The sequence below is a fragment of the Salvelinus namaycush genome, chromosome 25, assembly GCF_016432855.1.
Source record: "Salvelinus namaycush isolate Seneca chromosome 25, SaNama_1.0, whole genome shotgun sequence".
NCBI classification, from domain to species: domain Eukaryota; kingdom Metazoa; phylum Chordata; class Actinopteri; order Salmoniformes; family Salmonidae; genus Salvelinus; species Salvelinus namaycush.
The window spans coordinates 33308252-33331544 of NC_052331.1; the positions used below are offsets into that span (position 1 = coordinate 33308252).

Genomic DNA, 23293 nt, shown 5'->3' on the forward strand with positions numbered 1-23293 from the left:
TACCTTGTCACAACACAACCGATTGGTTCAAACGCATTAAGAAGGAAAGAAATTCCACAAATTAACTTTTAACATGGCACACCTGTTAATTGAAATGCATTCCAGGTGACTACCTCATGAAGCTGATTGAGAGAATGCCAAGAGTGTGCAAAGCTGTCATCATGGCAAAGGGTGGCTACTTGAAGAATCTCAAATATAAAATATATTTTGATTTGTTTAACACTTTTTTGGTAACTACATGATTCCATATGTGTTATTTCATAGATTTGATGTCTTCACTATTATTCTACAATGTAGAAAATAGTAAAATAAAGAAAAACCCTTGAATGAGTAGGTGTGTCCAAACTTTTGACTGGTACTGTAGGTGGATAAATGATTAGGAAACACAGGATGGAGGTATTTTTCACAATGATGGCTTCGTCATATCCCCAAAATGGCTGCCGTTCATTGATTAAACAGAATATTTTTCTAGCCACATTCACAATTTTCATTCTTGGGTAAGATGGAAGCTATTTCCATGTTAGATACACAAAGAAATGAAAATAGATTATATATGAACACAGCTTATGCACCTCTGACTAGGCACCAAACATATTCAGTGATCTGTTGTTATAGAGACTGTTTTGGTTTGTCTAAACTCGACACCATAGGAACCAGGGTCGCTTTCATTAGGGCACAACGTAGCAGGGTGCTTTGCAACACAAACATTTGGGCAGTCCCACCCTGTCTTTAGCCTGTTTTGTTCCGTTTGGTGCCCAATATGACCCAGTTGTTGTGAAACATCACACAATTTATTACCTCTTTGCTCATCAATAAATCCTGCTTTGTGATTTCATGCCTAGATGAAACAACACACATACACACATACATACATACATACATACATACATACATACATACATACATACTACTGGCTTTTTCAATACTAAACATCTGTTTAGACCCATATTTCACATTTGATCACTTTAATTATTCATTTCTGTTGTTGCATGAAAGGCAATTTTTGCATACAAACATCAGCAACTGTATGTGCAATTCTTTGGATCTGAATGTCTGGAAATGAGCAGCAAATTCAAAGCATTCCTTCCTTTAATCCTTTTCCTCCTTGTCCCCAATAAAAAGACATCCAGCATCTCTAGTCATTCGTCTCAACCCCTCCCCTCTGCAGTAAATGTGCTATGGCCCAACACTCCCACTAGGTGGAGCTGTCACTCAAAGACAAATGAGGGGCTTTGTAACGTGTGAGGCATTCAATTCATTTGAATGCCCTTGGTCTTATTGACCGTCAGTACCTCTAAAATACATTCATACTACAAACTGCCTTTCCCCTACTCCCTTATTCCCCAAATACATAAAAACATGATAAAATATATAGAAATTGAATATTTATTTCGAACTAACATTGTCAGTGAATTCTTGGATTCATCCAAACATTTTTGTTGATACCTCCAATCTAGACTCTGCTGTGGCTGGTGGCAGACCTCAGCCTCATAGCCATACAGGAAGGTGGCAGCAATGACCAGCACTGCTCCTAGGAAGAACACACTGGGGGGAGAGAGAAAGAGACAGAGAAAGAGAGACACAGAGAGAGAGAGAGAGAGAGAGAGAGAGATCGGAGGTTGTTAGAGTTATAGGCAGAACATTTATATTCAGGTAGTTCTCATATTAATTCAGCTCTCTTTTCGTATTCTCATCTGTATTTTATCAGGAAATCTGTTGAGATTAAGAACCTTTGATCCAAGATGGACCTGGCCAGATGATTTATCAAAGTGTGTGTGTGTGTGTGTGTGTGTGTGTGTGTGTGTGTGTGTGTGCGTATGTGTACCTGGTGGGGTCGAAGTCCTCCAACCAGAAGTAGGATATGAGTGTTGACAGGATGATGGAGAGTGAGGTGGCAAACCCCTTCAGGATGTTGTCTGCATACTTAATGACTGTTGCTATGACCAACCCACCCAGAGCCTGGAAACACAAGCAACACAGAGAGGACATGGATTTAACCCTTTACTGCAGTGGGCTAAATCAGTGTTTCTTGGTAGCCTTAAACAAATCTACTTTGAAACAAAAGTATACACCTCACACACAGGGGGGTACACCTAATTTTTGAACGTTGCTATGGGCACAGCCAAGCAATGGAAGTGCAGAGTGAGGGTGGCAAACTTGCCAGAGTAAATTATTTGAAGGAGTCAATTTATAGAGTATACAAGTCAAGTATACAAGTGTAAGTGTAATTTTATATTTATTTTATTCAAGTTCGCTAACGTTAGCTAGAACTACTACTAGTTCTGTTGTGATAATAACGTTAGTTAGACCTACTAGTAGACTAGTTCTGTTGTGATAATAACGTGAGTTAGACCTACTAGAAGACTAGTTCTGTTGTGATAATAACGTGAGTTAGACCTACTAGTAGACTAGTTCTGTTGTGATAATAACGTGAGTTAGACCTACTAGTAGACTAGTTCTGTTGTGATAATAACGTTAGACCTACTAGTAGACTAGTTCTGTTGTGATAATAACTTTAGACCTACTAGTAGACTAGTTCTGTTGTGATAATAACGTGAGTTAGACCTACTAGTAGACTAGTTCTGTTGTGATAATAACGTTAGTTAGACCTACTAGTAGACTAGTTCTGTTGTGATAATAATGTGAGTTAGACCTACTAGTAGACTAGTTCTGTTGTGATAATAACGTGAGTTAGACCTACTAGTAGACTAGTTCTGTTGTGATAATAACGTTAGTTAGACCTACTAGTAGACTAGTTCTGTTGTGATAATAATGTGAGTTAGACCTACTAGTAGACTAGTTCTGTTGTGATAATAACGTTAGTTAGACCTACTAGTAGACTAGTTCTGTTGTGATAATAACGTGAGTTAGACCTACTAGTAGACTAGTTCTGTTGTGATAATAACGTTAGTTAGACCTACTAGTAGACTAGTTCTGTTGTGATAATAATGTGAGTTAGACCTACTAGTAGACTAGTTCTGTTGTGATAATAATGTGAGTTAGACCTACTAGTAGACTAGTTCTGTTGTGATAATAACGTGAGTTAGACCTACTAGAAGACTAGTTCTGTTGTGATAATAACGTTAGTTAGACCTACTAGTAGACTAGTTCTGTTGTGATAATAATGTGAGTTAGACCTACTAGTAGACTAGTTCTGTTGTGATAATAACGTGAGTTAGACCTACTAATAGACTAGTTCTGTTGTGATAATAATGTGAGTTAGACCTACTAGTAGACTAGTTCTGTTGTGATAATAACGTGAGTTAGACCTACTAGTAGACTAGTTCTGTTGTGATAATAATGTGAGTTAGACCTACTAGTAGACTAGTTCTGTTGTGATAATAACGTGAGTTAGACCTACTAGAAGACTAGTTCTGTTGTGATAATAATGTGAGTTAGACCTACTAGTAGACTAGTTCTGTTGTGATAATAACGTGAGTTAGACCTACTAGTAGACTAGTTCTGTTGTGATAATAACGTGAGTTAGACCTACTAGTAGACTAGTTCTGTTGTGATAATAATGTGAGTTAGACCTACTAGAAGACTAGTTCTGTTGTGATAATAACATGAGTTAGACCTACTAGTAGACTAGTTCTGTTGTGATAATAACATTAGTTGTGTTGTGGTAGAGGTTAACTCAGGGCCATCCACCAAGCCAATAAGTCTAACAATAACTATAATGAGAAACTATAGGCTACATAACTATACCATTTTGGTGAGCATCCACACTGGAGGAAAGTTTACCATTTATCGTTCTACAGTCCTACACCTGTCAATCGACTGATCAAAGCATCCAACTGCAGGCTGCCTAGTAATAAGGTGGTGACACATGATCATTCATGAGTAATGTTCCCTCTCATTTATTTCGGGACTGAGCAAATGTAGCTGAGCGCAAACTTGAATGTTGTGAAAATTCTGGTGCACTGTTTACTGTGAACACTGAGGCTGTAGCCGCTTTAACTTACAGTTATAACAGTGGCCAAGTAGGCTACTGTGGCAATTTTATCATAATGTAGGCCTATCAGAGTGACCTACCATCAAAAACAATGGAGAAAATGCATCCCATAACATTTTAACATGGAAATAGATGTTCTATTTATAAGCATACAGTAGCAGCCAATATGTGGTGTTCAATGTCGGCCTACATTCCATGAGACTTTTGGAAAAAATATGCAGGCCTTGACATGAACTTGTTTATCCACTTGTCCTTGAGACAAGGTGACTAAAAATGTGTTGTTTGATGCAAGAAATTACTTTACAAAATTAAATTAATTATTATTCCCATACCATTATTACAGAGAATCAGACAAATTATGCTACACTTTGCCTATTGGCTACTTAAATTATTCAAGCCTGTTTCAAAATACAACACTGCCCCTTTAAGACATAATTTTTTTTCTTTACCTTACTCACTTTTCAAAGATGGCTAGAAATGCACACATTTTGTGCTCCTGTAGGAAGCAGCCACTCCCCCATTGCTGACTAGAAATTAGCTATAACTGGGCCAATAACTCACTAGCAAAGAATATGAACAAATGTGTACACATGGCTACATGCAGTTCTTGCTTTGATCTCAAAACATGCGCATCTACTCGCAACCACTCATGTGGTAAACACAGTCCAGTTCAAAGAAAATGGCACAGATCCATAAATGGCAATGGTCTATTTGGCTCTGATTGGTTTTGCTGCACTCGTCTGTAGAGTATGGGCTGAGAAGTTAGTTTCAATGCAATAGAATCCTACTCCAGTGCGTTCTGCCTACAAGAAAATCTCGTGCACAGATAGTTTGTTTTGTTTCAGTATGTTTCAATGAAAGTGGCTAACATTGGCAATTCCCACAGTAGATTGAAACGTTGATAGTGTTAACTAAAGGGGAAAGCTATAAAGTTGAGTAATGTTCAATCTCATGCTTCTCTGCACAGGCTGATATTTCTTATGTGCGCGCACCTGCAGAGTTTGGAGGGAACATTGTTTAAGAAGTCTCTAATGCACAGATAGGCTACTGGTTCAGTGACCATTCAGTGTTTTCATGGTGTGTTCATTGTCATAGTGACCACTACAGATAATAGGCTACTTCAATGTACATGTAGGCCTAATGAAAAATAATATAGTAACTCTTATTTAAATGTAGCGATTCAACATCAATTGCCATTTAGTCTGCTCATATTTAACAGTATGTCATTGCCTCATTGCTCAAGTGGTTTGCAAGTGATTTCCATTTTTCTAAAGGTTGTCAATTATTTGGGGTCTTCTTTTTCACTGTGCTCATCTCTACATGTCCTGTGCAACTATTTGCAATGCATCAGTGCAACAATGTTATAATAACCGGCCAAAAGTGATCACACAATGCACTTTCCCTCCTCACTTTCCCTGACATGCATGTTCTATGCTGTAGGCCTGTTTTACATTCAGCAATTAGCAAGAGCAAGCCTGATTCTTTCCCGAATAGGCTATTAGGCCTAGTATAAAAATAGCTTTTGTAGCCTATAGCATTCCCTGGGAATTTCACAAGGAATTGCTTATTTCGGAGAGGCTTGCAGCCTATAGCCTGTTGCGCATGTGAACTGCTTGGATAAGAGAGGCTAGTGACTTGTAGCCAAAGTAAGAAGCTAAATATTAGCTAGATATTAGGCCATTCACTAGCTAAATGTTAAGACTATAGGCTAAATATTAACCTACCAACGTGCAAGAAAGATAAATTAACAGATTATGAAGGGCAGATCGGTAGTCAGTTCCCACAGGCTGCGCTCTGTGGTCCCTGGGCATGCAAAGCTCCACTAATGATTGGTCCTTAGCCTACGTTTTTAGACAATACAAGTATTATACCTGGGCTACAACAACACAGTGCAATAAGGAATCAATTATTGTTATTAAGTGAATATGCAAGTATTGTCCATAGTCTGTAAACTGCCGTGATGTAGGCTAATTTGAATAACAGCTCACATGCCCTGTTTTGTTTCAGGCCAAAATAACTGCATAGGCCTACAGCCTAAGGCTGCTTATACAGCAATTTGGATCACTGTGGGTTTATACTCGACAGTTTAGAAGGTTCAGAAAGGTACATTAGCAGGCCACTCATATGGTGTAGGCCTATTTTGTCATGATGTAACCAGGTGTTAATCTAGGCCTAGGCCTACTATAAGAAAATATAGGCTTCTCCTTTCCACCTTCCCGCCCGTAAATGCTGTAGCCTATTTTACATTCAGCAAGCAAGAGCAAACGTGCATCTCCCCTCCAATAGGATATTAGTAGACTAAAGAAAATAAGTCGAAATATGTGTCCAACAAGATTTTGTAGTCTGTCTTTTCCTGGAACTCCACAAGATTTAAGAGGAATAGCCATGGCAGCGGAGAGGCCAGGAGCGCAATTGCGCAACAGAACAATAAAGACAACATATATATAGCCTAAGTGTTACGTCCGTCGTTGGAAGGAGACCAAGGTGCAGCGTGGTAGGAGTACATTTTTCTTTATTTTCAAATGACACCAAAAACAACAAAACACGAAAAGAACATAAAGCTCTGTAGCGCTAAACAGCAACAAGATCCCACAAACTAGGGTGGAAAACAGGTTGCCTAAGTATGATTCCCAATCAGAGACAACGATAAACAGCTGCCTCTGATTGGGAACCATACCCGGCCAACACAGAAATAGAAAACTAGAATTCCCAACCAAATCACACCCTGATCTAACCAAATAGAGAAATAAAAAGCCTCTAAGGTCAGGGCGTGACACTAAGTTAGAAGCGTATGCATATTACACCATTATTCATAAGGTCAATGTTAGGGTTAATACTGCACTGAATACATCCAGTCAAAGGAAAAAAAGTTTCTAAAATAAAGAAATCAAAGGTAGCCAACACTACACTCTTAAAATTAGCATACACTACACTCTAAAAACAAGGGTTCTTCTAAGATCCTCAAAGTTCTTTGAAGAACCTTAGGGTTCTCGGCACTGAAAATGGCCCCCAAAAGGTTATTCCAAGAACCCCATAGGAGGTGGGGTTCAACAAGGAACCTCCTTAGTTGGTGGGGTTCTTGCAGGAACCTAATAGCCCAACTGAAACATTTGGATTTTAATTTGAAAGGACAGCAGGTGCAGGCACTTAACTGAAAAGGTAAGGTTTGTCCCTTGTATGATTTACATTGATATTGTTTTATGATGATACCATCTATCTTTTCATATTTGTGCAAATCTTTCTAAAACAGAAAATGGACACAATTCAATGGATATCAATAAAAAAAGAGGTAATAATATGTAGGCTATAACAATATGTTGAAGGCTAGCTGTATTGAAAAGATGGCGCCGAAGAACATGGCTTATGTTTTACATTCTCCCAACCAATTGTGCAATTATTTAATTATTTTTGCATTTTGTTTAACTTAAAACAAAAACGTATTGTGTACATAATGTTGCTGCTACCGTCTCTTATGACCGAAAATAACTTCTGGACATCAGAAAAGCGATTACTCACCGCGGACTGGAAGAAACTTTTTTCTTTAACGAGTCCGACGAGAAAGATATCCTGCTTTCACTGGAACAGACACAGATCCACGCCTTTTGCGTGAAGAAAAGACGCCGGAAAAGGGGACGCAGATCGGGGATCCTTCTGAGAAGCCGGAGGCGAAACTCCCAATGCCTTCCATTCTCCTTGTTAACGTGCAATCGTTACAAAATAAAATTGATGACCTACTATTAAGATTATCCTACCAATGGGACATTAAAAACAGTAACATCTTATGTTTCACCGAGACGTGGCTGAACGAAGAAACAGACAATATAGAGCTAGCGGGATTTTCCATTCACTGGCAGAACAGAGAAGCTACCTCTGGTAAGACGAGGGGTGGGGGTGTGTGTCTCTTTGTCAATAACAGCTGGTGCGCGATGTCTAATATTAAAGAAGTCTCGAGGTATTGCTCGCCTGAGGTAGAGTACCTTACGATAAGCTATCGACCACACTATCTACCAAGAGAGTTCTCATCTGTATTATTAGTAGCCGTCTATTTACCACCACAAAGAAAAGCTGGCACTAAGAACGCTCTCAACCAACTCTATAAGGCCATAAGCAAAGAAAAAAATGCTCATCCAGAAGCGGTGCTCCTAGTGGCCAGGGACTTCCTATTAACTTCTTATGGCTGCAGGGGCAGTATTGAGTAGCTTGGATGAAAGGTGCCCAGAGGTGCCCATAGTAAACTGCCTGCTCCTCAGTCCCAGTTGCTAATATATGCATATTATTATTAGTATTGGATAGAAAACACTCTGAAGTCTTTAAAACTGTTTGAATGATGTCTGTGAGTATAACAGAACTCATATGGCAGGCAAAAACCTGAGAAGAAATCCAAACAGGAAGTGGGAAATCTGAGGTTGGTCGATTTTCAACCCAGCCCCTATTGAATACACAGTGGGATATGGATCAGTTTGCACTTCCTACGGCTTTCACTAGATGTCAACAGTCTGTAGAACCTTGTCTGATGCCTCTACTGTGAAGTGGGGCCGAAGGAGACAGGAATGAGTCAGGTCTATCATGACCTGACCATGCTCTGACTATGCGCGTTCACATGAGAGGGAGCTCTGTTCCATCACACATCTGAAGTCAATGGAATTCTCTGGTTGGAACGTTATTGAAGAGGTATGTTAAAAACATTCTAAAGATTGATTCAATACATCGTTTGACATGTTTCTACTGACTGTTACGGAACTTTTTGATATTTCGTCTGCTTTTAGTGAACGCGCTTCCTGACTTTGGATTTGTTTACCAAACACGCTAACACAAATAGCTATTTGGACATAAATTATGGACATTACCGAACAAAACAAACATTTCTTGTGGAAGTGGGAGTCCTGGGAGTGCATTCCGACGAAGATCAGCAAAGGTAAGTGAAGATTTATAATACTATTTATGAGTTTTGTTGACTGCACAATTTGGCGGGTAACTGTATGGCTTCCTTTTGTGGCTGAACGCTGTTCAAAGATTATTGAATATTGTGCTTTTGCCGTAAAGCTTTTTGAAATCTGACACAGCGGTTGCATTAAGAACAAGTCTATCTTTAATTCTATGTAAAACATGTATCTTTCATCAAAGTTTATGATGAGTATTTATGTTATTTGACGTGGCTCTGCAATTTCTCCGGATATTTTGGAGGCATTTCTGAACATGGCGCCAATGTAAACTAAGGTTTTTTGTTATAAATATGAACTTTATCAAACAAAACATATATGTATTGTGTAACATGAAGTCCTATGAGTGTCATCTGATGAAGATCATCAAAGGTTAGTGATTCATTTTATCTCTATTTCTGCTTTTTGTGACTCCTGTCTTTGGCTGGAAAAATGGCTGTGTTTTTCTGTGATTTTGCGGTGACCTAACATAATCGTTTGTGGTGCTTTCGCTGTAAAGCCTATTTGAAATCGGACAATTTGGTGGGATTAACAACGAGATTACTTTAAAATGGTATAAAATACATGTATGTTTGAGGAATTTTAATTATGAGATTTCTGTTGTTTGAATTTGGCGCCCTGCACTTTCACTGGCTGCTGTCATATCGATCCCGGTAGCGGGATGCAACCATAAGAAGTTTTAACGGGATTGCAGCCATAAGAAGTCAGTTTTACCAAATTTTTACCAACGTATCACATGTGCAACCAGGGGGGAAAAAATCCTAGACCACCTTTACTCCACACACAGAGATGCATACAAAGCTCTCCCCCACCCTCCATTTGGCAAATCTGACCACAATTCTATCCTCCTGATTCCTGCGTACAGGCAAAAAGTAAAGCAGGAAGTACCAGTGACTCACTCAATACGGAAGAGGTCAGATGACGCGGATGCTACACTACAGGAATATTTTGCTAGCACAGAATGGAATATGTTCCAGGATTCATCCAATTGCGTTGAGGAATACACCACTTCAGTCATCGGCTTCATCAATAAGTGCATCGATGACGTCGTCCCCACAGTGATTATACGTACATATTCCAACCAGAAGCCATGGATTATAGGCAAAAACTGCATTAAGCTAAAGGCTAGAGCTGCAGCTTTCAAGGAGTGGGAGACTAATCCGGACGCTTATGAGAAATCCCGCTATGCCCTCCGATGAACCATCAAACAAGCAAAGCGTAAATACCGGATTAATATTGAATTCTACTACACCGGCTCTGACGCTCGTCGGATGTGGCAGGGCTTGAAAACTATTACGGACTACAAAGGGAAACCCAGACGCGAGCTGCCCAGTGACACGAGCCTACCAGACGAGCCAAATGCCTTTTATGCTCGCTTCAAGGCAAGCAACACTGAAGTATGCACGAGAGCACCAGCTGTTCTGGATGATTGTGTGATAATGCTCTCGGTAGCCGATGTGAACAAAACCTTTAAAAAGGTCAACATTCACAAAGCCGTGGGGCCAGACGGATTACCAGGACGTGTACTCAAAGCATGTGCGGACCAACTGTCAAGTGTCTTCATGGACATTTTCAACCTCTCCCTGACCGAGTCTGTAATTTCTATATGTTTCAAGAAGACCACCATAGTCCCTGTACCCAACAGCTTCTAGCCCCAAGCCATTAGACTGCTGAACAATTCATAAAAATCGCCACTGGGCAATATACATTTACCCCCCCCCTCTCTTGTACACTGCTGCTACTCGCTGTTTGTTTGTTACCTATGCATAGTCACTTCGCCCCCACCTACATGTACAGATTACCTCAACTAGCCTGTACCCCTGCACACTGATTCGGTACCGTTGCCCCCTGTATATAGCCTCGTTATTGTTATTCTTTTTATTATTACTTTTTATTTTAGCCTACTTGGTTTTCTTCTTCTTGAACTCCACTGTTGGTTAAGGGATTGTAAGTAAGCATTTCACGGTAAAGTCTACACTTGTTGTATTCGGCGCATGTGGCAAATAAAGTTTGATTTGATATTGGGTGCAGCTGACTGAACTGCTCACTTTTGTGTGTGTGTCTTTGTCAGCAGGTATACAGACAAGAAGGCATACAAAGGTACATCAATTTGTATTGGTATGTTATGCAGATGACATTTACCATCCTCCTTCCTTACCTTTTCAATGAATATCCCATAGGCCTCTACATTATGGACAAGGTATGTGTATGAAAACCAATATCAAATTTTTTTTTTTCATTCACATTCACCACAAAAACCAAGGTAACAACACTGTTGTGTGCATATTTTGGTAATCATCTGTATAATTACATTTTTGGGGATTCCCAGACTTCCCCCTCCCTACACCTCTGATGAATAAAACAGGAAACCTGTTCGATAACCATGCACTGCAAAATCATTCTGGCTGTGGATACAGAGAACATCAACATCAACACACCAGAGGATAAACCCATTGGACTTTGTGCTCTGCTGGGAGTTTACCTCATATCTGGATTTTTTTATTCTGCTTTGCCACTAAAATCATACTAAACACTGAGAACTAAAATATTGTGTTATTGTTATGCGTATTATTATTATTAATAATAACAGTGTGGGGGGGGGGGGTAGTTCATGATGTATAGGCTAACAGAAACATGCTATTAAATTCAGGGATTTCAAATGGCGAGTATATGAATTATGATAATGCATGAGCATGGAGGAAGTTGTATCCATATTTTCTGAATTTGGCTTCTGTGTCTTAAAAGCATTCGAAAATTAGGTGGATATCTGTCAGCTAATACAGGACTAGTAAAGGCTCAGTGCTTCTGTGAGAAAAGAAAGTCACATATTTTTGTTATTTATTAATATTTTGTTTTAATTCAGATTTTTCAGGGGATGCTGCAGCACCCTCAGCACCCCTACTTCCCGCAGCTATTACCCTCAGCACCCCTACTTCCCGCAGCTATTACCCTCAGCACCCCTACTTCCCGCAGCTATTACCCTCAGCACCCCTACTTCCCGCAGCTATTACCCTCAGCACCTCTACTTCCCGCAGCTATTACCCTCAGCACCCCTACTTCCCGCAGCTATTACCCTCAGCACCCCTACTTCCCGCAGCTATTGTTATGGGCTATAAAAAAAGAATACACTTGTACCATGTCAGATATAGACTGAAATATATTCAATTTTGTCCTCCTGAGCGGCGCAGTGGTCTAAGGTACTGCATAGCAGTGCTAGAGGGGTTACTACAGACCCGTGTTCATTCCCGGGCTGTGTCATAACTGGCCGTGGCTGGGAGTCCCATAGGACAGCGCACAATTGGTCCGGGATAGGGGAGGGTTTGGCCGGTGGGGCTTTACTTGACTCATGGCGCTCTAGCGACTCCTTGTGGTGGGCTAGGTGCCTGCGGGCTGACCCCGGTCGCCAGTTGAACGATGATTCCTCCGACACATTGGTGCGGCTGGCTTCCGGGTTAAGCGTGGTTAAGCGGGTCATGTTTCGGAGGATGAATGACTCCACCTTTGCCTCTCTCGAGCCCGTTAGGGAGTTGCAGCGAGACAAGATCAAAAATTGGGGAGAAAGAAAATAACAAAATGAAAATAAATGTGTTCAAATTTGATTTAAATCCAAATATTACACTTTATATACAGTGGGGCAAAAAAGTATTTAGTCAGCCACCAATTGTGCAAGTTCTCCCACTTAAAAAGATGAGAGAGGCCTGTAATTTTCATAATAGGTACACTTCAACTATGACAGACAAAATGAGAAAAAAAAATCCTGAAAAACACATTGTAGGATTTTGAATGAATTTATTTGCAAATTATGGTGGAAAATAAGTATTTGGTCACCTACAAACAAGCAAGATTTCTGGCTCTCACAGACCTGTAACTTCTTCTTTAAGAGGCTCCTCTGTCCTCCACTCGTTACCTGTATTAATGGCACCTGTTTGAACTTGTTACCAGTATAAAAGACACCTGTCCACAACCTCAAACAGTCACACTCCAAACTCCACTATGGCCAAGACCAAAGAGCTGTCAAAGGACACCAGAAACAAAATTGTAGACCTGCACCAGGCTGGGAAGACTGAATCTGCAATAGGTAAGCAGCTTGGTTTGAAGAAATCAACTGTGGGAGCAATTATTAGGAAATGGAAGACATACAAGACCACTGATAATCTCCCTCGATCTGGGGCTCCACGCAAGATCTCATCCCGTGGGGTCAAAATGAGCACAAGAACGGTGAGCAAAAATCCCAGAACCACACAGGGGGACCTAGTGAATGACATGCAGAGTGCTGGGACCAAAGTAACAAAGCCTACCATCAGTAACACACTACGCCGCCAGGGACTCAAATCCTGCAGTGCCAGACGTGTCCCCCTGCTTAAGCCAGTACATGTCCAGGCCCGTCTGAAGTTTGCTAGAGAGCATTTGGATGATCCAGAAGAAGATTGGGAGAATGTCATATGGTCAGATGAAACCAAAATAGAACTTTTTGGTAAAAACTCAACTCGTCGTGTTTGGAGGACAAAGAATGCTGAGTTGCATCCAAAGAACACCATACCTACTGTGAAGCATGGGGGTGGAAACATCATGCTTTGGGGCTGTTTTTCTGCAAAGGGACCAGGACGACTGATCAGTGTAAAGGAAAGAATGAATGGGGCCATGTATTGTGAGATTTTGAGTGAAAACCTCCTTCCATCAGCAAGGGCATTGAAGATGAAACGTGGCTGCGTCTTTCAGCATGACAATGATCCCAAACACACCGCCCGGGCAACGAAGGAGTGGCTTCGTAAGAAGCATTTCAAGGTCCTGGAGTGGCCTAGCCAGTCTCCAGATCTCAACCCCATAGAAAATCTTTGGAGGGAGTTGAAAGTCCGTGTTGCCCAGCAACAGCCCCAAAACATCACTGCTCTAGAGATCTGCATGGAGGAATGGGCCAAAATACCAGCAACAGTGTGTGAAAACCTTGTGAAGACTTACAGAAAACGTTTGACCTCTGTCATTGCCAACAAAGGGTATATAACAAAGTATTGAGATAAACTTTTGTTATTGACCAAATACTTATTTTCCACCATAATTTGCAAATAAATTCATAAAAAATCCTACAATGTGATTTTCTCGATTTTGTTTTCTCATTTTGTCTGTCATAGTTGAAGTGTACCTATGATGAAAATTACAGGCCTCTCTCATCTTTTTAAGTGGGAGAACTTGCACAATTGGTGGCTGACTAAATACTTTTTTGCCCCACTGTACAGTACCAGTGTAAAGTTTGGAAAAGTTTGTGTGTAAAGTTTGAAAAACAAATGATAGTCCCAATAAGCCCAACCCAGATGGGATGGGGTATCGCTGCAGAATGCTGTGCCATGCTGGTTAAGTGTGCCTTTAATTCTAAATAAATCACAGACAGTGTCACCAGCAAAGCACTCCCATGCCATCACAACTCCTCCTCCATGCTTCACGGTGGGAACCACACATGTGGAGATCATCCATTCACCTACTGTAACAGTTTCTCTCCTCCTCTTCGTCTGAAGAGGAGGAGTAGGGATCAGACCAAAATGCAGCGGGTTGTGAATACATAATGAATTTATTTAAAGACGAAGACGAACACGAAAAAACACTTGGAAAATTACAAAACAACAAAACGACGTAGACTGACCTAAAACATGAGAACTTACAAATACACGAAGAACGCACAAACAGGTACAGACTACAAACCAACGCTACAGTCCCGTGTGGTACGAACATACATACAGACACGGAAGACAACCACCCACAACAAACAATGCGAAACAACCTCCCTATATATGGTTCTCAATCAGAGGAAAACGTAAAACACCTGCCTCTGATTGAGAGCCATACAAGGTCAATTAAACCTGACACTTAACATAGAACAAACAACACAGACTGCCCACCCAGCTCACGTCCTGACCCACTAAACACAACTATACAAAAGGAAAACAAGGTCAGGAACGTGACACCTACTCTGCATCTCACAAGGACACTGTGACAAATATCCACCGACAAAAGGACAAATATCCACCGGTCTAATTTCCATTGTTGTGTTTCTTGGCACAAGCAAGTCTCTTCTTCTTATTGGTGTCCTCTAGTAGTGGTTTCTTTGCAGCAATTCGATCATAAAGGCCTGATTCACGCAGTGTCCTCCGAACAGTTGATGTTGAGATGTGTCTGTTACTTGAACTCTGCGACTGCACTTGAAGAAATGTTAAAAGTTTTTGAAATTTTCCATATTGACTGACCTTCATGTCTTGAAGTAATGATGGACTGTCATTTCTCTTTGCTTATTTGAGATGTTCTTGCCATAATATGGACTTGGTCTTTTACCACATAGGGCTATCTTCTGTATACCACCCCTACCTTGTCACAACACAACTGATTCGCTCAAACACATTAAGAAGGAAAGACATTCCACAAATTAATTTTTAACAAGGCACACCTGTTATTTGAAATGCATTCCAGGTGACTACCTCATGCAGCTGGTTGAGAGAATGCCAAGAGTTTGCAAAGCTGTCATCAAGGCAAAGGGTGGCTACTTTGAGGAATCTAAAATATATTTTGATTTGTTTAACACTTTTTTGGTTACTTCATGATTCCATATGTGTTATTTCATAGTATTGATGTCTTCACTATTATTCTACGACATCTTCATAATTTTAAGTGTCAATTGTCACTTAGCAAACAGAAATTTACATCCTGTAGCTCTAAAGTCCATGGAGAACACTGTAAAGTCCATGGAACACAACTGTAAAGTCCATGGAGAACACTGTAAAGTCCATGGAACACAACTGTAAAGTCAACTGTAAAGTCCATGGAACACTGTAAAGTCCATGGAGAACAAGAGCACCTCCTCCCAGCTGCACTGAGGCTAGGTAACACGGTCACCACCGATAAATCCATGATAATCGAAAATTTCAATAAGCATTTCTCTACTGCTGGCCATGCTTTCCTCCTGGCTACCCCTACCCCGGCCAACAGCTCTGCACCATCCGCAGCTACTTGCCCGAGCCTCCCCAGCTTTTCCTTCACCCAAATCCAGATAGCAGATGTTCTGAAAAAGAGCTGCAAAACCTGGACCCGTAGAAATCAGCTGGGCTAGACAATCTGGACCCTCTCTTTCTAAAACTATCCGCCGCCATTGTTGCAACCCCTATTACCAGCCTGTTCAACCTCTCTTTCGTATCGTCCGAGATCCCTAAAGATTGGAAAGCGGCCGCGGTCATCCCCCTCTTCAAAGGGGGTGACACTCTAGACCCAAATTGTTATAGACCTATATCCATCCTGCCCTGCCTTTCTAAAGTCTTCGAAAGCCAAGTTAACAAACAGATCACTGACCATTTCGATTCCTACCGTACCTTCTCCGCTGTGCAATCCGGTATCCGAGCTGGTCATGGGTGCACATCAGCCACGCTCAAGGTACTACACGATATCATAACCGCCATCGATAAAAGACAGTACTGTGCAGCCGTCTTCCATCGACCTGGCCAAGGCTTTCGACTCTGTCAATCACTGTATTCTTATCGGCAGACTCAACAGCCTTGGTTTCTCAAATGACTGCCTCGCCTGGTTCACCAACTACTTCGCAGACAGAGTTCAGTGTGTCAAATCGGAGGGCCTGTTGTCCGGACCTCTGACAGTCTCTATGGGGGTGCCACAGGTTTCAATTCTTGGGCTGACTCTTTTCTCTGTATATATCAACGATGTCACTCTTGCTGCGGGTGATTCCCTGATCCACCTCTATGCAGACGACACCATTCTGTATACATCTGGCCCTTCTTTGGACACTGTGTTAACTAACCTCCAAATAAGCTTCAATGCCATACAACACTCCTTCCGTGGCCTCCAACTGCTCTTAAACGCTGGTAAAACCAAATGCATGCTTTTCAACCGCTCGTGCCCGCACCCGCCTGCCCGACCAGCATCACTACTCTGGACGGTTCTGACCTAGAATATGTGGACAACTACAAATACCTAGATGTCTGGCTAGACTGTAAACTCTCCTTCCAGACTCATATCAAACATCTCAATCCAAAATCAAATCTAGAATCGGCTTTCTATTTCGCAACAAAGCCTCCTTCACTCACGCCGCCAAACTTACCCTAGTAAAACTGACTATCCTACCGATCCTCGACTTCGGCGATGTCATCTACAAAATAGCTTCCAATACCCTACTCAGCAAACTAGATGCAGTCTATCACAGTGCCATCCGTTTTGTTACCAAAGCCCCTTATACCACCCACCACTGTGACCTGTATCTCAGCTCACTGGTCACGATAACAACACCCACCCGTAGCACGCGCTCCAGCAGGTACAGTGGGGCAAAAAAGTATTTAGTCAGCCACCAATTGTGCAAGTTCTCCCACTTAAAAAGATGAGAGAGGCCTGTAATTTTCATCATAGGTACACTTGCAGATTCAGTCTTCCCAGCCTGGTGCAGGTCTACAATTTTGTTTCTGGTGTCCTTTGACAGCTCTTTGGTCTTGGCCATAGTGGAGTTTGGAGTGTGACTGTTTGAGGTTGTGGACAGGTGTCTTTTATACTGATAACAAGTTCAAACAGGTGCCATTAATACAGGTAACGAGTGGAGGATAGCGGAGCCTCTTAAAGAAGAAGTTACAGGTCTGTGAGAGCCAGAAATCTTGCTTGTTTGTAGGTGACCAAATACTTATTTTCCACCATAATTTGCAAATAAATTCATTCAAAATCCTACAATGTGATTTTCTGGATTTTCTTTTCTCATTTTGTCTGTCATAGTTGAAGTGTACCTATGATGAAAATTACAGGCCTCTCTCATCTTTTTAAGTGGGAGAACTTGCACAATTGGTGGCTGACTAAATACTTTTTTGCCCCACTGTATATCTCACTGGTCATCCCCAAAGCCAGCACCTCCTTTGGCCGCCTTTCCTTCCAGTTCTCTGCTGCCAGTGACTGGAACGAATTGAAAAAAAATCGCTGAAGCTGGAGACTTACATTTCCCTCACTAACTTTACACATCAGATATCTGAGCAGCTAACCGATCGCTGCAGCTGTACATAGTCCATCTGTAAATAGCCCACCCAATCTACCTACCTCATCCCCATATTGTTTTTATTTACTTTTCTGCTCTTTTGCACACCAGTATCACTACTCGCACATCATCATCTGCTCATCTATCACTCCAGTGTTAATCTGCTAAATTGTAATTACTTCGCTACTATGGTCTATTTATTGCCTACCTCCTCATGCCATTTGCACACACTGTATATAGACTTTCTTTTTTTCTATTGTGTTATTGACTGTACGCTTGTTTATTCCATGTAACTCTGTGTTGTTGTTTGTGTCGCACTGCTTTGCTTTATCTTGGCCAGGTCGCAGTTGTAAATGAGAACTTGTTCTCAACTGGCCTGCCTGGTTAAATAAATGTGAATAATAAATAAATAAATGGAGGAGAAAGTGGTGCTCTCGGAACGTGCAGACAGAAACCACATTAGGCCAACTCTCTATATATCATTTTGGATAAACCTAATAACCAACGTTTCGGCAATGCAGTACCTTCAGGTGCCTTCAGGTTTATTTTATTCTTATTGTATTTTTACAAGGGGGTCCACTTTTTTTCTGCTCGTTTGCCTCACTTTACAAAAAACGTAATGATAAATCCATTAACACATCCATTTGTATGGCCTGAGTTATAACTATAACTTAAGCATATGTACATTACCTGCAGGGCCACAACAGTCCAGGTGAGTGGGTTGTAGCCTTGGAACGCTCCGGACTCCCTCACTCTCTCTCCGTCGTACACAAACACTCCCATTAGACTAAACACTAGGTCAAACAAACCTAGGAGAGGGAGGGAGAGAGAGAGGTCAAATCAACATTTATTTGTCACATGCACAGGATACAGCAGGTGTAAACAGTACAGTGGAATTATTACTTGCAGTATTCAATATAACAAAATGGAAATAAATAGAAAAGTGTCCTAAAAAGAGCACGGAATCAATTCTAAGTCAGATAAAATACACAGGAGAAATACAAAACACACTATAAATTCCAGCCACCCAAGTCATAGACTGTTCTCTCCTACCGGAGGACCAAGTCTGGGACCAAAAGGATCATGAACAGCTTGTGCCCCCAAGCCATAAGGCTGCTGAACAATTAATCAAATGGCTACCTGGACCCTCTTGCACTCACAAGACTCTACCCACACACTCACTAGACTCTACCCACACACTCACTAGACTCTACCCACACACTCACTAGACTCTACCCACACACTCACTAGACTCTACCCACACACTCACTAGACTCTACCCACACACTCACTAGACTCTACCCACACACTCACTAGACTCTACCCACACACTCACTAGACTCTACCCACACACTCACTAGACTCTACCCACACACTCACTAGACTCTACCCACACACTCACTAGACTCTACCCACACACTCACTAGACTCTACCCACACACTCACTACACTCCAACACACACTCACTAGACTCTACCCATACACTCACTAGACTCTACCCACACACTCACTAGACTCTACCCACACACTCACTAGACTCTACCCACACACTCACTAGACTCTACCCACACACTCACTAGACTCTACCCACACACTCACTAGACTCTACCCACACACTCACTAGACTCTACCCACACACTCACTAGACTCTACCCACACACTCACTAGACTCTACCACACACTCACTAGACTCTACCACACACTCACTAGACTCCAACACACACTCACTACACTCCAACACACACTCACTAGACTCTACCCACACACTCACTAGACTCTACCCACACACTCACTAGACTCTACCACACACTCACTAGACTCCAACACACACTCACTAGACTCTACCCACACACTCAATAGACTCTACCCACACACTCAATAGACTCTACCCACACACTCACTAGACTCTACCCACACACTCACTAGACTCTACCCACACACTCAATAGACTCTACCCACACACTCACTAGACTCTACCCACACACTCACTAGACTCTACCCACACACTCACTAGACTCTACCCACACACTCACTAGACTCTACCCACACACTCACTAGACTCTACCCACACACTCACTAGACTCTACCCACACACTCACTAGACTCTACCCACACACTCACTACACTCCAACACACACTCACTAGACTCTACCACACACTCACTAGACTCTACCACACACTCACTAGACTCTACCACACACTCACTACACTCCAACACACACACTCACTAGACTCTACCCACACACTCACTAGACTCTACCCACACACTCACTAGACTCTACCCACACACTCACTAGACTCTACCCACACACTCACTAGACTCTACCCACACACTCACTAGACTCTACCCACACACTCACTAGACTCTACCCACACACTCACTAGACTCTACCCACACACTCACTAGACTCTACCCACACACTCACTAGACTCTACCACACACTCACTACACTCCAACACACACTCACTAGACTCTACCACACACTCACTAGACTCTACCACACACTCACTAGACTCTACCCACACACTCACTAGACTCTACCCACACACTCACTACACTCCAACACACACTCACTAGACTCTACCCACACACTCACTACACTCCAACACACACTCACTAGACTCTACCACACACTCACTAGACTCTACCACACACTCACTAGACTCTACCACACACTCACTACACTCCAACACACACATACACACACACTACATGCATATTGACGCCGCACATACACACTTTCACCTTATTCACATGCGCTGCTGCTACTCTGTTATCTATCCTGATTTCGTAGTCACGTTTACCCCTACCTACATGTACATATTACCTCAACTACCTCGTAACCCTGCCCATTGACTCGGTACCGGTACTCCTTGTATATAGCCTCGTTGTTGTTATTTTATTCTGTTACTATTTCCTTCTTCTTCTTTTTCTCTTTTCTTACTTTTTCCTTTTCATATTTAGAAAATGTTTTTTTACTTTTGCACTGTTGCAAAACTCTGCACTGTTGGGAAAGGGCTCGTAAGTAAGCTTTGCACAGAAAAGTCTACACTTGTTGTATTTGGTACATTTGACAAATACCATTTTATTTTATTCATTTACAAGGTCAATACCAGGACCAATATCAATGTGCATGGATATTGGTGATAGTTATGTAATCAGGGGTAAAAGTGACTGAGCAGCAGGATACACATAATAAATTGTAGAAGCAACGTATACTGTATGGTGATTTTGAGTGTGTGAGTATGTGTGTGTGTGTGCATCAATATGTGTGAGAGAGAGAGAACGAGAGAGAAAGAAAGAGAGAAAGAGAGAAATGGGTGAGGTTTTAAGGGAGGACTCTAAAATAATTGTCAAGTAGTCCATTGCTTGTCACGGTTTATAATTACATGCTTGTATAGTTTATTGTTTCATGAGCTAAGACCACCAATTTGGCATCAGGACATTGCCTAAGGATTGGAATTACAAGGGCTATGGGACTGTGCCTCCAACCTAAAGTTGCTATACTGTTGTGAGAATACATTCGATTTAATTTAAAGTTGATGATTTAACTTTTTTTTAGAAGCTCTGGATTACATGGAGAGACCATAAATTATATAAAATGGTGTAATTGCTATAGAGAAAGTGGAAAGATATTCACACATACCAAGAGAGTGCCGTTTATGTAGAATTAAATGAATCAATGAACCAAACATGCATACACAAACAAACAAACAAACAAACAAACAAACAAACAAACAAACGTACAGGTTCCAGTGATGCTGACCTAGCTGGATGTTGCGGACCCACACACTCTGTTTGGTCTCTTTGAGGATCTTCTCAAAGTAGACTCCAGCGAAGCCACTGGAGAAGCAGGCTATCAGTACGGCTATCACACCGACTAACTGGGAGCCTGCAGACAGAGATGACACATCCAGAGACTTTGTAGGCCACTGTGGAGACAAACACACACTACATCGCTCAGTATGGGAAACCTGTGCAAAAATTCAATAAACCTTTCCTGGACATCATGTTAACACTGATTTATTCAAATTATCCTGAAAAACCTGTGAACTTTAGAACAATTTAGACTTCTGCCTCCCTAATGTGGACACTCGAAGATCAACGACTAATCGGACAAAAACACATGCAAACAGGAATGATGAGTTATTGACTTGTCGGGTGTGTTTAGCCTTGTTACCTGAACGAGAACGATACCAGTCATGAGGATGAGCAGGGACAGCCACTGGTAGAGCCCCAGTCTCTTCCCCAGCATGGATACTGAGAACAGGGCCGTGGTCAGGATCTTCAGCTGGTACGTCACCTGGTTGGGGACAATATCAATTTAAATTCATGCCAGTCAAAATTGGACATGAAATGGAATATGAAAGCCCTGAGTGTTCCCCTTATACTGAGTCCCTCCATTTGTTCCCATTATACATGTTGCAGCACACACGCACATGCAAACACACACACACACACACACACACACACACACACACACACACACACACACACACACACACACACACACACACACACACACACACACACACACACACACACACACACACGGGTGTCACATCTCTCACCTGGTAGGTAGCAGCGTCCAGGTTGGACAGGGCGACATAGAGAAGGTTATTCTGGAGTGTGTAGATGCTTGATGGAATGGCCAGCTTCAACGTCTCCATGGGCTTGTTGAGAATCTCTTCCTTCAGCACCCGATTCAACACACAAAAACTGAAGCCTGACAGAAAGACAGACAGAAATTGAATGGTCACACAATGAAGCCTAAGACAGAGATAGAAAGACAAAGATACTGTAGGAGTATTATCTCTGCTGTCATTAGAAAGACAAAGATACTGTAGGAGTATTATCTCTGCTGTCTGCTGTCACATGACTGTGTTACACAGACAGACAGCCAACCAGCCAGACGGACAGCCAGATGGACAGCTAGCCAGACGGACAGACAGCCAACCAGCCAGCCATATGGATCACTAGACTTACTGTGGTCATAGAAGACGAGCAGCAGGCAGATGAGGATCTTAAGCAGTTCGGCCGACACCACGGCTGAGGAGGCTAGGTAGCGGGGCCCCTCGCCCTGCAGTGTGCGCGAGTACCTCATGGTGAGCACCAGTGTGGTGGTCTGCAGCACCAGCACGCCCAGGGACATGTACTTGAGCCGTGACTGGGATGGGGAGACACGGGGCGATGACATGGAAACGAGGTGGGATGCCTCCATAGAGTCAGGGGATGAGGCCAGGCGGGAAAGGCCTGGTTTAGGCTATGGGAGAGAAAGATAGACAGTGAGATAGGCTGGGTTACGCCATAAGTCCAGCAGATACACATGCGTTTTGCCATACGTTGTTTTTGCCGGATGTCTAACTTGCATCTTCCGTACTTGATGCACATGTGCT

General features: G+C 42.0%; 1 protein-coding gene across 1 annotated transcript; it reads right to left on the reverse strand.

Annotated features, from left to right (window-relative positions):
• Positions 1-1195: 1195 nt before the first annotated feature.
• LOC120019901 (UDP-N-acetylglucosamine transporter-like) lies at positions 1196-23268 on the reverse strand. Its single transcript, XM_038963311.1, has 9 exons — positions 23263-23268; positions 22884-23160; positions 22469-22623; positions 22078-22200; positions 21664-21829; positions 18587-18705; positions 1826-1959; positions 1447-1545; positions 1196-1205 (listed from the first exon to the last, which is right to left on the reverse strand). Exons 1-9 carry the CDS (start codon positions 23266-23268, stop codon positions 1196-1198), a joined length of 1089 nt encoding a protein of 362 aa, XP_038819239.1.
• Positions 23269-23293: the final 25 nt, after the last annotated feature.